Raw genomic sequence first — 17,079 nt, forward strand, 5'->3', positions numbered from 1 at the left:
GATTTTTAAGGAACCTACATACAATTCTCCATAGTGGCTGTATCAATTTACATTCCCACCAACAGTACAAGAGGGTTCCCTTTTCCCCACACCCTATCTAGCATTTACTGTTTGTAGATTTTTTGATGATGGCCATTCTGACCAGTTTGAGGTGATACCGCATTGTAGTTTTGATTTGCATTTCTCTGATGATTAGTGATATTGGACATCCTTTCATGTGTTTGTTAGCAATCTGTATATCTTCTTTGTCTATTTAGGTCTTCTGCCCATTTTTGGATTGGGTTGTTTGTTTTTTTGATATTGCACTACATGAGCTGCTTGTATATTTTGGAAATTAATCCTTTGCCAGTTGCTTCATTTGCAAATATTTTCTCCCATTCTGAGGGTTGTCTTTTCATCTTGTTTAAGTTTTCCTTTGCTGTGTAAAAGCTTTTAAGTTTCATTCAGTCCCATTTGTTTATTTTTCTTCTTATTTCCATTTCTCTAGGAGGTGGGTCAAAAAGGATCTTGCTATGATTTATGTCACAGAGTGGTCTGCCTATGTTTTCCTCTAAGAGTATTAGAGTGTCTGGCCTTATATTTAGATCTTTAATACATTTTAAGTTTATTTTTGTGTATGGTGCTAGGGAGTATTCTAATTTCATTCTTTTATGTGTAGCTGTCCACTTTTCCCAGCACGACTTATTGAAGTGGCTGTCTTTTCTCCACTGTATATTCTTGCCTCCTTTAACAAAAATAAGGTGACCATATGTGCATGAGTTAATCTCTGGGCTTTCTATCCTGTTCCATTTATCTATATTTCTGTTTTTATGTCAGTACCATACTGTCTTGACTACTGTAGCTTTGTAGTATAGTCTGAAGTCACAGAACCTGATTCCTCCAGCTCCATATTTCTTTCTCAAGATTCCTTTGGCTATATGGGGTCTTTTGTGTTTCCATACAAATTGTGAAAGTTTTTGTTCTAGTTCTGTGAAAAATGCCATTGGTAGTTTGATAGGGATTGCATTGAATCTGTAGATTGCTTTGGGTAATATAGTCATTTTCACTATGTTGATTTTTCCAATCCAAGAACACGGTATATATCTCCATCTGTTTGTATCATCTTTAATTTCTTTCATCAGTGTGTTATAGTTTTCTGCATACAGGTCTTTTGTCTCCTTAGGTAGGTTTATTCCTAGGTATTTTATTGTTATTGTTGCAATGGTAAATGGGAGAGTTTCTTAATTTCACTTTCAGATTTTTCATCATTAGTGTACAGGAATGCAAGAGATTTTTGTGCGTTAATTTTGTATCCTGCTACTTTACCAAATTCATTGATTAGCTTTAGTAGTTTTCTGGTAGCATCTTTAGGATTCTCTATGTATAGTATCATGTCATCTACAAACAGTGACAGCTTTACTTCTTCTTTTCCAATTTGGATTCCTTTTATTTCTTTTTCTTCTCTGGTTGCCGAGGCTAAGACTCCCAAAACTATGTTGAATAATAGTGGTGAGAATGGACAACCTGGTCTTGTTCCTGATCTTAGAGGAAATGGTTTCAGTTTTTCACCATTGAGAATGATATTGGGTGTGGGTTTGTCATATGTGGCCTTTATTATGTTGAGGTAAGTTCCCTCTATGCCTACTTTCTGGAAGGTTTTTATCATAAATGGGTGCTGAATTTTGTCAAAAGCTTTTTCCACATCTATTGAGATGATCATATGGTTTTTCTCCTTCAATTTGTTAATATGGTTTATCATATTGATTGATTTGCGTATATTGAAGAAACCTTGCATTCTTGGGATAAACCCCACTTGATCATGGTGCATGATTCTTTTAAAGTACTGTCGGATTCTGTTTGCTAGTGTCTTGTTGAGAATTTTTGCATCTATGTTCATCAATGCTATTGGCCTCATCAACGCTATTAGTTTTCTTTCTTTGTGACACTGTTACCTGGTTTTGGTATCAAGGTGATGGTGGTGTCGCAGAATGAGTTTGGGAGTGTTCTTCCCTCTGCTATATTTTGGAAGAGTTTGAGAAGGATAGCTGTTAGCTCGTCTTTATATGTTTGATAGAGTTCACCTGTGAATCCTTCTGGTCCTGGGCTTTTGTTTGTTGGAAGATTTTTAATCACAGTCTCAATTTCAGTGCTTGTGATTTGTGTCTTTATATTTTCTGTTTCTTCCTGGTTCTGTCTCAGAAGGTTGTGCTTTTCTAAGAATTTGTCCATTTCTTTAAGGTTGTCCATTTTATTGGCATATAGTTGCTTGTAGTAATCTCTCATGATCCTTTGTATTTCTGCAGTGTCAGTTGTTACTTCTCCATTTTCATTTCTAATTCTATTGATTTGAGTCTTCTCCCTTTTTTTCTTGATTAGACTGGCTAATGGTTAATCAATTTTGTTTATCTTCCCAAAGAACCAGCTTTTAGTTTTATTGATCTTTGCTCTGGTTTCCTTCATTTCTTTTTCGTTTATTTCTGATCTGATCTTTATGATTTCTTTCCTTCTGCTAACTTTGGGGTTTTCTTGTTCTTCTTTCTCTAATTGCTTTAGGTGTAAGGTTAGGTTGTTTATTTGAGATGCTTCTTGTTTCTTGAGGTAGGATTGTATTGCTATAAAATTCCATCCTAGAACTGCTTTTCCTGCATCCCATAGGATTTGGGTTGTCATGTTTTCATTGTATTTGTTTCTACGTATGTTTTGATTTCCTCTTTGATTCCTTCACTGATCTCTTCGTTATTAAGTAGTGTATTATTTAGCCTTCATGTGTCTGTATTTTTTACAGATTTTTTCCTGTAATTGATATCTAGTCTCATAGCATTGTGGTCAGAAAAGATACTTGATACAACTTTAATTTTCTTAAATTTACCAAGGCTTGATGTGTGACCCAAGATATGATCTATCCTGGAGAATGTTCCATGAGCACTTGAGAAGAAAGTGTATTCTGTTGTTTTTGGATCAAATGTCCTATAAATATCAATTAAGTCCATCTTGTTTAATGTGTCATTTCAAACATGTGTTTCCTTATTTATCTTCATTTTGGATGATCTGTCCATTGGTAAAAGTGGGGTGTTAAAGTCTCCTACTATTGTTGGGTTACTGTCAATTTCCTCTTTTATGGATGTTAGAATTTGCCTTATGTATTGAGGTGCTCCTATGTTGGGTGCATAAATATTTGCAATTGTTATAGCTTCTTCTTGGATTGATCACTTGATCATTATGTAGTGTCCTTCTTTGTCTCTTTTAATAGTCTTTATTTTAAATTCTATTTTGTCTGATATGTAAATTGCTCCTCCAGCTGTATTTTGATTTCCATTTGCATGGAATATCTTTTTCCATCCCCTCACTTTCAGTTTATATGTGTCCCTAGATCTGAAGTGGGTCTCTTGCAGACAGCATATATATGGGTCTTGTTTTTGTATGCATTCAGCCAGTGTATGTCTTTTGCTTGGAGCATTTAATCCATTTACATTTAACATAGTTATCGATAGGTATGTTCCTCTTACCATTTTCTTGATCATTTTGGGTTTGTTATTGTAGGTCTTTTCCCTCTTTTGTGTTTCTTGCCTGGAGAAGTTCCTTTAGCACTTTTTGTAAAGCTGGTTTGGTGGTGCTGTATTCTCTTAGCTGTTGCTTCTCTGTAATGGTTTTAATTTCTCCGTCAAATCTGAATGAGATCCTTGCTGGGTACAGTAATCTTGGTTGTAGGTTCTTCCCTTTCATCACTTTAAATATGTCCTGCCACTCCCTTCTGGCTTGCAGAGTTTCTGCTGAAAGATCAGCTGTTAGCCTTATGGAGATTCCCTTGTATGTTATTTGTTGTTTTTCCCTTGCTGCTTTTAATATTTTTTCTTTGTATTTAATTTTTGATCATTTGATTAATATGTGTCTTAGCGTGTTTCCCCTTGGATTTATCCTGTATAGGGCTCTCTGTTCTTCTGGGACTTGACTATTTCCTTTCTTATATTAGGGAAGTTTTCAACTATAATCTCTTCAAATATTTTCTCAGTCTCTTTCTTTTCCTCTTCTTCTTCTGGCACCCCTATAATTCGAATGTTTGTGTATTTAATGATGTTCCAGGGGTCTCTGAGACTGTCCTCAATTCTTTTCATTCTTTTTTCTTTATTCTGCTCTGCGATAGTTATTTCTATTATTTTATCTTTCAGGTCACTTATCCCTTCTTCTGCCTCAGTTATTCTGCCATTGATTCCTTCTAGAGAATTTAAAATTTCATTTATTGTGTTGTTCATGATTGTTTGTTTGCTGTTTAGTTCTTCTAGGTCCTTGTCAAACATTTCATATATTTTCTCCATTCTACTTCCAAGATTTTGGATCATCTTAACTATGATTACTCTGAATTCCTTTTTCAGGTAGACTGCCTATTTCCTCTTCATTTGTTTTGTCTGGTGGGTTTTTATCTTGCTCCTTCATCTGCTGTGTGTTTCTCTGTCTTCTCATTTTGCTTAACTTACTGTGTTTGGGGTCTCTCTTTCGCAGGCTGCCGGATCATAGTTCCTGTTGTTTTTGGTGTCTGCCCCCAGTGGGTAAGGTTGGTTCAGTGGGTTGTGTAGCCCTTCCGGTGCAGGGGACTGGTGCCTGTGTTCTGGTGGATGAGGCTGGATCTTGTCCTTCTGGTGGGAAGGACCGCGTCCAGTGGTGTGTTTTGGGGTGTCTGTGACCTTATGATTTTAGGCAGCCTCTCTGCTAATGGGGGAGTTGTGCTCCTGTCTTCATAGTTGTTTGACATAGGATGCCCAGCACTGTAGCTTGCTGTTCGTTGAGTGGAGCTGGGTCTTAGCGTTGAGATGGAGATCTCTGGGAGAGCTTTCGCTGTTTGATATTATGTGGTGCTGGGAGGTCTCTGGTAGACCAATGTCCTGAACTCGGCTCTCCCACCTCAGAGGCACAGGGCTGACACCCAGCTGGAGCACCAAGAACCTGTCAGCCACACAGCTCAGAAGAAAAGGCAGAAAAAAGCAAAGAAAAAAAGAAAGGAAGAATGGAAGGAAGGAAGAAAGAAAGAAAGGAAGGAAGCAAGGAAGAAAAAAAGAAGGAAAGAAAGAAAGAAAAAGATAAAATAAAGTTATTAAAATAAAAAATATAAATAATTATTAAAAATAAAAAGTCATTGACAAAAGAGAAAAAAAAGGAAGAAGGAAAGAAAGAAGAAAGCTACTAAACCAAAAAACAAATTCACCAGTGATAGCAAGCATTAAAAACAATACTAAAAAAAAGGAAAAAAAGGGACAGTCAGAACCCTAGGACAAATGGTAAAAGCAAAGCTATACAGACAAAATCACACAAAGAAGCAAACACATACACACTCGCAAAAAGAGAAAAAGGAAAGTATATATATATTTTTTTTTTTTAAAAAGGAAGAGAGCAACCAAATCAATAAACAAATCTACCAATGATAATAAACTGTAAATACTAAACTGAGATAAACATAAAACCAGAAACAAATTAGGTACAGAAAACAAACCCCAAATCTACAGTTGCTCCCAACGTCCACCACCTCAATTTTGGGATGATTCATTGTATATTCGGGTATTCCACAAATGCAGGGTACATCAAGGTGATTGTGGAGATTTAATCCGCTGCTCCTGAGGCTGCTTGGAGAAATTTCCCTTTCTCTTCTTTGTTCGCACAGCTCCTGGGGTTGAGCTATGGATCTGGCCCTGCCTCTGCATGTAAGTCGCCTAAGGGCGTCTGTTCTTTGCTCAGACAGGACGTGGTTAAAATAGCAGCTGCTCACTCAGGCTGGGCGGAGGGAGGGGTACGGAATGTGGGGCAAGCCTGTGGTGGCAGTGGCCGATGTGACATTGCACCAGCCTGAGGAGTGCTGTGTGTTCTCCCGGGGAAGCCCTCTCTGGATCACGGGACCCTGGCAATGGTGGGCTGCACAGGCTCCTGGCTGGGTAGGTGTGGATAGTGACCTGCGCTTGCACACAGGTTTCTTGGTGGCTGCAGCAGCAGCTTTAGCGTTTCATGCCCGTCTCTGGTGTCCACGCTGATAGCCATGGCTCACGTCCGTCTCTGAAGCTCATTTAGGCGTTGCTCTGAATCCCCTCTCCTCGTGCACCCTGAAACAATGGCTTCTTGCCTCTTAGGCAGTTCCAGACTTTTTCCTGGACTCCCTCCCGGCTAGCTGTGGTGCACCAGCCCTCTTCAGGCTGTGTTCACGCAGCCAACCCCAGTCCTCTCTCTGGGGTCTGACCTCAGAAGCCTGAGCCTCAGCTACCAGCCCCCACCCACCCAGGCGGGTGAGCAGACAAGCCTCTCAGGTTGGTGAGTGGTGGTTGGCACCAATCCTCTGTGCGGGAATCTCTCCGCTTTACCGTCTTCACCCCTGTTGCTGAGATCTCCGTGGCTCCGAAGCTTCCCCCCCGCCCCCCGTCTCCTGGTGTGTGGAAACTTTACCCCTTCACAGCTCCCTCCCAGAGGTGTAGGTCCCGTCCCTATTCTTTTGTTTCTGTTTTTTCTTCTTTCTTTTGCCCTACCCAGGTACGTGGGGAGTTTCTTGCCTTTTGGGAAGTCTGAGGTCTTCTGCTAGTGTTCAGTAGGTGTTCTGTAGGAGTTGTTCCACATGTACATGTATTTCTGATCTATTTGTTGGGGGGAAGGTGATCTCCACGTCTTACTCCTCTGCCATCTTGAAGGTCTTGTGTGATTTTTTGGTTTGTGTTTTGTTTGTTTACCTTGGTTCCAGTTCTTAGGAGAAAAATATCTGAATTGCCCACCTCCAAATTTTGTTCCCCTCTACTTAATTCGAAGTGGCCAAGGTTTGGGAATCCTGTGGTAAAAACAGAGCTAACTGTCATTGGGATAAAGTGTCTGTTCAGAAAAGGGAGTGCATTCTTTAGGAAGACAGTCTCAAACATGTGCCACAATCCTATGGAGAGGGAATACAATGATCATATAGATTTTAAGTATTTTCAGCTACTGTAACAGTCTAATGTTAAATTAATCAGTTAAGACTCTGCTATTTACTAGAATTCATGGCCATTTAGATAGTCTATCTCCAGAGCCTGCTGCCCCTGAGTAGTATCAAGTGACCAGACCTTCAAAAGAACAAACCAAATTTATCCTGAATTCCCTTAGCTTATCTGTGTACAGTATATAGTATCTTAACTTCATTTAGAATATGGAAATGGAAAGGTCCTCTGATAATCTAAGTGAATTTGATCCTCCAGACAACCTATGTTTGAACAAAGCATTCTTTGGCAAAGGACATTAAGATGTAGCTAGTAAGATATTCTTAAAATACACGTATACATACACACACATTTCCAAATACCTAGTTTACACCATGAAACATACATATGTTTGTTTTTAGTTGCTAATAGGAAATGTTTATTCATGAGTGAAGCCAAAAAGAAATTATAAATGCATTTTAATACCTTGCTGATAAAATAACACTCCATCTTTGCACTCTTGTAAGGAATACAGGAAGATATTAGGAAAAATCAGAGGAACAACTTTCTTAGAGTTACATCGGGAACAGCATTCCAGAATCTTTTTATAAAGCACATGAAAGTTACCATAGAATGAAATCAATACTATTTCCTAATGGATTTAATGTTCAAATCAAGCAATGATATACTTATATGAATGTGTTTTTATGTAAGAAAAGGAATGATATTTCCATCAAAACCTTTTCATTAACTGGTGTGCCTGTGGGTCTACTACCAGGAAAAGAAACGCAAGGGCAGATCATTAAATTTAGGCAGCATTAATCAGTGACATATGTAAGCAGAGGGTAATGTTCTCCCTGCAACAGCCTCCCCAAGCACAGTTTTGTTGGTATGAGAGAATGGAAAAACTGACAACAAAAGAAAATACATGTCATTGGTCCATAAGTAATTAATGTAATCATTTCCCCCTACTCTTTCATACTTATGGTAAATGTTAATGGAAAGTTAGTGTAAGTTCATGGGTAAAAAATGTACCTTTTATTAATACCAAAATGACATTTGGATGATATTTGTGAGTGATGGCTAAAAAGGAAAGTATTTATAAGTTGACAATAACTAAGCATACTGAATCATGTCAAGTAAGCTAAACAATGTATGTAGTTGCATTGATATGAGTAAATCATATGAGAAAAACAGAATCTATATTATTAATGTCACTTCTGATGTCACTATTTTAAACTAATCTTTACATACAGTGTTGAAAAAAATCAATCTTGGATTTTCCATCAATAGGGAAATGAAATAGTATTAAAATAAACTAAATCATATACATATTTATTTAACCAGTAACCCTAGATTGGTTTTACCATACCAAAACTTGTTTCTCATACGTTTAAATGGGAAATGCCTTCCATAAAGAACTATGAATAACATCATTTATATCTGGTCAATATCTTTAGTTGATTAACATATTTTGAAATTAATAAATTTGAAATATAGAGGATCACCACCTGAAGAATGTAATTTTCAAATTACTGTCTGTTACTAAAAGGCAACTGAATGGTATTTCTTTATATTGGTTATTTACTTCTGACTTTACTTTTGGTGCTTTTTAAAAAATGTCTTTCATTGTAAGTCATCAAATTATCACCCCAGATTGACATCTTTAAAAACTGCACAGCAAAGAAAAAATATTATATTCATACAGTCTACACAATTCAAATTATTACAAAAGTTCAGAAATATTAGAGGTTTTTTGATACCTCTTTCTTACCTGCTTGTGGGCATGGTCATATGAATTAATGTGATTGTCAAACTCCTGATGCTTATAGTACTGCTTGTCACAGAGTTCACAGTAAAAATTGGCCTTCAGATCTTCCAGAGCTTTTGCTATGCTGTTCTCCTTCTCAGCATAATCCTGAAAAATAAAATTTCAAGGAAGGAAGCAATTAGTTTTCCTCTGAGTTTCCTTTCTTCTGACAGTTGACAACTTTAGTATAGTAATTAAAATTAAAAATAATATAACTGAGAAAGAGAAAAATAAAGCAAATAGCAGCAAACCAAATTAGGAGAAATTATCAGTTAAAGAAAATTAAAGATTAACAGAAGAAGTCAAAATAAATGATGAAAGAATAGTAGAAATATGGAGAGGAAAAACAAATCACAGAAAGAAATAGAAGCCCTTGCTTAAACAAGTTCCTGTGCTATGTTAGCACAGAAAAAAATATGAAACTCATATAGCTGTTGATTCAACTGTCGATTTCTGGCAATGACTTAGCTAACATAAAATTTTAAAATCCTGAACAACATCTAAAATATGTCCTTTATGAAGAGGTCCATATTGGTATGCAAATATTCAAGATTGGTCTTTTTGTTTGCTTGTTTGCAACTTATTCATCCCAAGTAGCTTTCATTTGACTAACGTTTTCATCTTGACCCATATCAATTTTGGTTGAACTTTTAAAAATTCTCTAGTCTTTGGAAAATGAGATTCTTTTCTGCAAGTTATTTACCTAAACTGAAAAGACTTAAACTGTATAACAGATGGCTTTCACCATGCTGATAGTAAATAAAGATGACTATACAATCAAACTCCTGAAAATATGGAAAATGCAGTGATTATCATTAGCTTTCATTTACAAAGCATAAAATAGCAAAATGTTTGTAGGTCTTAGGTTTTCTTAAATCTAAATTTACTTGCTATTTCATGCTTCCTTAAATGTTGATGTTGCCAGACATGAATAAATATTACATGTTGAAACACTGTCCAAGTCTTTCACTGAAGTGCTGATATAAAGAAAACCTAAACTTCGATCCCTACCTTAGAATATATTACGTTTCTAATTTACATATTGTCTCATGCTCAACTTCTTTAAAATTCAAAATAACTACATATTCAGGCCTCTTATGTGCTACCATAAGACACTCACTTGTTCAGGCACAAGGATTTGGAGATGAAACGGCACAGTCTTCTCTATGTCAATGACAATCGTCCTCTCACTAAATATACAGGCTAGAAAGAACTCATAGTTTGAATGTTTAAATTGCTTCTACAAAATTTGAAAGTGGTTTACTAATTGTAATTTAATAAATGGTTAATACTTTCCTTACTTTATTGTGCTATATATTTGTGTACACATCATATCATAATGTACACCATCATTCATATGTATAACTTGTAGTATACCTTGTAGTAATGCATAATGCCTTTGCCATAGTCTGTATATACATGGCCCTCTTTCTCACTTTAAAGACAGTGATTCGTCATTATCTTTGATTAGTTTTATCAACTGCACAGCAAGAGGTGATAAATGGCAAAATCGTTCAAATTGTTCATATATGAGTTGTCAATTTGAAAAATTTACCATTTCTCAGCAGATTTGTGAAATATTCCCCATTATTCTTTTTGACTGCATCCAATATGTTTAAAGAAAGTTAGTTTAAAAAGATGAAAATGAGTCTCATAGATGTAAACTGCTTACTGAATTTTTACAAAATCTTGAAAATAATACTTTGTGGATTATCCAATTTAAATGAAACAATAATTAAGTACTATGATTTCATGGCTAAAGCATACAAAGCAGAGATAAAATTCTAATCAATGTGAGTTTATTATAATGGCAACAGTCTTTGGTTCAAAGCAGAATTAGCTTTCAAAACAATATTTTAGAATAGTAATTTCTTTGCAAACTAGTTGATTCTCCCCATTACTTATAATTACAGTTAAGCTACTTCCTCTCTCTAAATTTTTGGTTATTTCTTATTTTGGTGTAAGGGGGTTTTTTTGGGTTTATTTTGTCTTCCTAAGATTGATATTCGTCCAGAGAAGCAATAATTGTTTCTTAATTTTTCATTCCACAAAAGTGGGAACATTTTGAGGAAAGCAAACTGAGATTCTTAGGTAAATTGCATTCTTCAAAAGCATTAGCCTTAGACTAGATTTGAAAGAGAAAAACAAATCTAAAAATAATAGCTGACATTTATTCAGTGCTTGTTTAGGGTCAGTCACCGATTAAGAGTTTGTATGTATTAACTCATTCAATCATGATTAAAATAATAGAGATGTGCATTCTAGACATTTCCTCATTTTACGGGTGAGAGTACTAAATCACAGGAAAGTTCAATATCTAGCTCAAGGATATATAATGAATAAATGTGCAGCTCATACTTGAACCCAAATAATCTGATCCATAGCACTCCATTATGTTTAAATTTTTAAGCAGAAAACAAAGTAGAGAGTACAGTATAATAACCCCCACATACCCATCACTCAGCTTCAACAATTATCACCTTAGGGTCAACTTTCTTTCATTTTATCCTCTCCTACCTCATATCCTTTCCCCTGCCTCAGATAATTTTTAAAGACATTCCTAAATTCATACAATGTTTTCTGTACATCTTTCAGTATGTATCTCTAAAATAGAAGAACTTTTAAAAAATATCATCATGAAATCAGTATCAGACCTAAACAAACAAACAAAGTCCCACAATCATTCCTTACTATCATCAAATATCCAGTCAGTGTGTTCAAATAACTCTAATTTTCTAATATTTTAAAATAGTTTGTTCAAATAAGGCCCATATGTTACCATCATCTCATATGATTCTTAGTCTCTTTTGTGCTATAGGTCTTCCCTCTCTTTGTTTTAATCCTCATTGTATTTTAGTTTTCTGAATTTTTTTGATTATACCTCACATCCTGAAAAATGTTCAGAACAAGAAGATGACAATAAACTCTTATAAAGCCTTCACTTTAATGAAATCATTGTTAATATTTTGGCATGTGTTTGCCCTCTTGCTTTATCTCTGTATCTTCCTCTAAGATATTAAAAGAAACATGGCATAGTTGAAGTTAAGGTTGCAAATAATTTCACAGTAAGAATCATTTTTAGGCTAGAAATTTCAACTTGATATAAACTGTAGGAAGAAGTAAGGGCTGTGTTCTAGAAAACATTAGTAGAATAGAAGGACTGGTTATTGAATGTGTCATAAGGAAAAGAGTCATATGTACCGTCATTGATTATACACTTAAAAATGTTTGTAAACTGGAGGATCCTGGAAGATGAGGAAAGGGTAGCTGTTGTGTGTGTGAAGGGGGAGAAGGGGCTTAGGAACCAAGGCTTTCAATGCCAAGAAAAACATTTTTTAAGTTTGTATGTAGACAAAATTAGCCCTCGCGAGGCTGACATGCCCAGTGTCCCCTGGCCCCTCTCCTTCTCCACTGTGGATGGTGTTGAAAGAAGCATGGACTGGTATTGTAAAGCACAATATACGCATATTCAACACAGCCATCCCCCTGCAGAAGGTAAGAAATACATTTGAATAAGATGAAACAGGAACACAGCTGCTTATATATCCTCCTCAACCTCAAATTTCCCCCCTCTATCAGGCAAACGCATTCTGTTCAATTACGTACACACTTCCGAATGCTCCACTGAGTATAATGGCAGAGAGTGAAGAAGGGGTGAACTTCTTGTAGCTGGTCAAGTCATCCAAACCCATCACATTTTACATATATCTAAAAGCAGTAAAGTTTGAATCCTTATTTTCAGGAAAGCAGTATGTAATTCCAAAGTTATAAAGTCAAGAATCTTTTAATATGCAACCTTAGCAACTGTGCAGTGCAATGATTTTTGCAGAACAGCAAATTGAAAAGGAAGTTAATGGTTTATCCACAGTCACAGGGCCATTCCATCTACCCTATATTTAAAATGAATAGGGCTTCCCTGGTGGTGCAGTGGTTGAGAGTCCGCCTGCCGATGCAGGGGACACGGGTTCATGCCCCGGTCCGGGAAGATCCCACATGCCGCGGAGCGGCTGGGCCCGTGAGCCATGGCCGCTGAGCCTGCGCGTCCGGAGCCTGTGCTCCGCAACGGGAGAGGCCACAGCAGTGAGAAGCCCGCGTACTGAAAAAAACAAAAAACAAAAAAAAAAACCAAACACAAAATGAATAGTATCGAAGTAGAGCTTTGAAGGGAGAAAACTTTCTTTTCCAAAATGATGCATTTCATGTTGGCATCAGCATAACATATCGCGTCAAATGATGGTCAGCCTCTCTTAAAAGTCAGCCATAACTCGGTGCCATTGTGTAACCTTCCCTGAGGACTGTGAGCTCCAGGAGGGCAGCAATTCACACCTGCTTTACTGACTGTGATATGTCCAGAGCTTTTAACAGAGCTCAGCACTGCCAGACACTTGACAAATAATAATAAATAAAGAATATCAGCACTGCCCTTTTTTTGCTTTGCATGTGTATGAAAAACAAATATAACAGAAACCAGCAGCACTAGAGATACACTATTATTAAAGTAGCTGAGCTCATGTTTGGGCTTGTGGTACCCAGTCATTTAGGGGACATCTTTAGAGCTAATACCAAATTACATATAAATGATCATTGCTAAATAGTAGTTGTAATCATATATTACATCCAATATTTCTGCTAGAAATACTCTATTTAAAGTAGCTAAAATTGCAAAGATATAAATAGATTGGGCACTGTTAGTATATAATTATTTTCAATGCTAAAAAATATTTGTATGTAATTAACACTTAAAATACTTTGGAAAATCTCTCTTCTCCTTCTGCCTCTGTCTCTGTCTCTCCTATTGCTCCATCAAGAATAAAAGCATCCTTGTGATTTATATGCAGGATTAATTTCATTATAGTTTCTCTAAAGAGAGAAAGTGAAAAAAAATCTTTGTTAAAATTTGATTGTAATGAAAAGATTAATCAAGGAAGAGATCACAAAACTGTTCTCTTCTAAGAGGATATAGAGATAGAATACATTTCATCTGGAAATCCATAGTCTACACATTCTATAAAATACTGCACATCTTCTGGGCTGTATCTCTTGTTCCAGTTGTTACCGAAGTGACAGGTTCTGAGACATTCTCCAGCAGCCTCATGTGGTACCACTTGACTGCAGTTTGCCCCAAGCTGTGTTGAGGCATCTTTCCCTTACCATCCAGGGACTTCTCTGACTCATGATATGGGAGCTTGTGGATTCCCACTCAGCACTAATAAATGTACCACCCAGGAGTGCTGAGGAGTTAATACCATTTAGGTCCACACTCGACCACTGTGGAGGGTAAGAACTCAAGGATAAATTATTTCCCCTTTTGTCTACCAGGCAGACACTTCTGAGACACATTTCTAAGATTCCACAGAGATTCCCAGTGAGAAAGAGCACCTGTTACTTGCACTAGTGGCAAACAGTAAGTATATCCTTATATTAGCTTTTCTTATCCGTTCTACTTTTCTGGAACTTCAGTTCTGCTCCCTGGGATCATTCCCCAAATAAATAAATTACTTGTATAGTTGTATTTGTCCTGGACTTGACTTTTGAGATGAACTGGGAGAAGATTACCAGTTTTTCTGGTACTTTCTATGAATGTCTTTCTGACAAGATACATTTTCTAGAATAATTTTAGATGATATCATTTTTCAGTTTGAAGTTCCCTAATAGTACATCATCATTATCAGAATAAATATTTTTACAATGACCTACAAGTCCTACTCTACGTGTTACTCACACTATATCTCTGTCATCATCCTCTATCATTCTTTCTCTCTCTCTCACTTTACTTTAGCCACCTTTATTTCCTTAAAGTTTTTGAAACTTTCTTAATTATACATTCACTTTGACCCTTGGACTTGTTACTTACTTTCCCTGGAATGTTCTTATGCCAGATGTTTGCATGAAACACTCATTCACTTCCGGCAGATCTCTACTAAAATGTTCTTTCCTCAAAGATGACTTCCCTTAACATCCTTCTAGAAGACACATTATTCTGTATTCTTTCCCTCTTTTATCTTTCTTTTTAATGTTAAGAAGAGAAAGTTTATTCAGGAAGAAAACAGTTATAGAACACCTTTGGGCCCTGGAGTCTGAAAGCTATATTAACAATAAGGGAGAGATAGAGTACAAATGAAGTATGTGGAAAAACTGATGTTATTATTATTATTATTTTTTTTTTTTTTTTTTTTTGCGGTATGTGGGCCTGTCACTGTTGTGGCCTCTCCCGTTGTGGAGTACAGGCTCCAGACGTGCAGGCTCAGTGGCCATGGCTCACGGGCCCAGCCGCTCCATGACATGTGGGATCCTCCCGGACCGGGGCACGAACCCGTGTCCCCTGCATCGGCAGGCAGACTCTCAACCACTGCACCACCAGGGAAGCCCCCTGATGTTATTATTATCTGGTTTAAATCCTTTCCCTATTAGGCAAGAGGGCAACCACTTTCTGGGTGATAAAACTCTATGCTATTGTCTCATAAAATATATGTCATTCTGTTCTGAAGGGCTAGGCTCTGTTACCTCAAAGGCTAAGGAATGGATAACAAGACAATTCTAAGGAATATAGAGACAGCTAAGGGTTGAGTCAGAAAGCCACAATTTTATCAAAAGTCACAAGTGCAATGAACAGAATTATAGTTTAAAATGTGTGTTTAAATGTAAGGTTTTTCCAAGGATTCCACAGAAATGCAAACTCATCTATACCACCATCAAATGTGAAGGCAGAGACTGACTACTAAAAACGCTGTGTATTGAACAGCATATCCCTAGAGACAGCTCTGGTGAGCTAACTCAAGTACAACCTAACAGCAAGGACAATGTATATTTTAATGTCCACGTTTATAAGAATGGGAGCAAATAAAACTGTTTTTCAAAATTGACAACTTCTTTCAGAATTACAATAGTTTCAAGGCAAGAGGGTTCATTCATAAGGTTTTATCTACTTCCATGCTGTGATTATTTAGCTGATAACAACCACTGGATAAACAGTATGATTTCTAACCTTAGAACCTGTTCAGGTAAAAGAAGTATGGATCCCCAAGTCTCAGTCAAAGTATAATCTTGTCTATCTCACTTGGCTATCCTCCTTCTCATCAAGACAATGTCTCTTTGGAGGCATCTGTTTCTTTTCCATCCATGGATCCTACTGGAAGCCCTGGCCTATGGCTATACTTTTTAGACCCTCTGGTTAATTTAAGCTAGTATTTAGTACAACTTGAGACAATACCAGAAGACTGAGTTAGAATTTTCTATTCATATTTGGAGAAATCTGAGGGACAGCATGTTTTAATAGTTGGCTGAAAGTTAACATCACTCTGCTGTCTCCCTGTTCAGAAAGCAAGGCTGTGGGGGAACTCATTTTGAGGCAGAAAATGTATATCAGGTGTACTGAAGCTGAACGCTAGCTGAGGTGCATAGTACTCTAGTTCAAATATAGATATAGAGATAGATAGATATAATGTCATTCATATATATAAAATTCCAACAAGGGACTTCTATATCAGTAGATTCCACAAAGGGTCCCAGTGTAGAATATGAGTGGTAGTAATTTAGAGTACTTTGTTCATTTTAGAAATCTCTTGAATTGACAGGCAACAGCCATTTTCTCTGAGAGGTAGAAGAAAGACATGGAATGGTGGCCTGGTGCATACGTTATGTCTCAGTTGTGAGAGTAATCTAAAGGAAGACAGAGCAGTTTCTCTAGTAAATTGTCCCAGTGATTTTCCTAACTTAGGTTCTCCCAGAAATAGACACCGAGACAAAGAGGTGAGAGATCAAGGGGTTTATTTGAGATCTCAGGAAACAAAAATAGAAGTTGATAAAGATTTCTGGTTTCAGCTCTGACATGTACAGAGCTTGAAAGTCATCACTCTTGTCCTCACAATAAGAATAATCTATGGAAAATGAAAATCAATTATTTTTCTTGGAACTGTCAAAGAACAGAAGCCACAGGGCAAAATACCACTTCGAGATCTGAAGAGACGGTCACATTCAGAGATAGAGCAACTAGCATCTGCTTACTTGGCTCAGAAGCTGCTGAGCCATGAGCTGCTAGGAACTGTTAAATGTTAACTTTGATGAATCTCCATGGGCTGATTATACAGTGTGTGAGACAGAAACCTGGTGTGAGAAAGAAACTCTTGGTGACTGCAATCTTATAGGGACCACCAAACAGGCTTTCCTTTCATGAACTCCACCAGGTTTTCATGGTGGTAATTTGAGAAAGCGTCCCTTGTGTCCCTGGAAGGTGAATGGGAAGAATAACTGTTGTGAAATAAGCCAAGAACCTTCTCTATAACTGAAGACTACTCCCAAAGGACAGAGTATTTCCACATCTCAATCGAAAGACCTTATTCCGTCCAAGGAAAGAATGTACTCTCCCTACAATCTTTC

General features: G+C 37.0%; 1 protein-coding gene across 1 annotated transcript in view; it reads right to left on the reverse strand.

Moving 5' to 3' along the window:
* Positions 1–13,843, reverse strand: part of ZNF804A (zinc finger protein 804A) — a 70,222-nt gene extending 56,379 nt beyond the window's left edge. The window contains exons 1-2 of the mRNA XM_089915917.1: positions 13,760–13,843; positions 8,668–8,811 (exon numbers count right to left, since the gene is read on the reverse strand). Coding sequence (XP_089772043.1) covers positions 8,668–8,811; positions 13,760–13,843 — 228 coding nt within the window. The remainder of the gene's footprint in view (positions 1–8,667; positions 8,812–13,759) is intronic.
* Positions 13,844–17,079: the final 3,236 nt, after the last annotated feature.

This window comes from Delphinapterus leucas, chromosome 8 (assembly GCF_059928025.1).
Source record: "Delphinapterus leucas isolate spDelLeu-1000000601 "Yukka" chromosome 8, BTC_Dleu_Yukka2, whole genome shotgun sequence".
Lineage (NCBI taxonomy): Eukaryota > Metazoa > Chordata > Mammalia > Artiodactyla > Monodontidae > Delphinapterus > Delphinapterus leucas.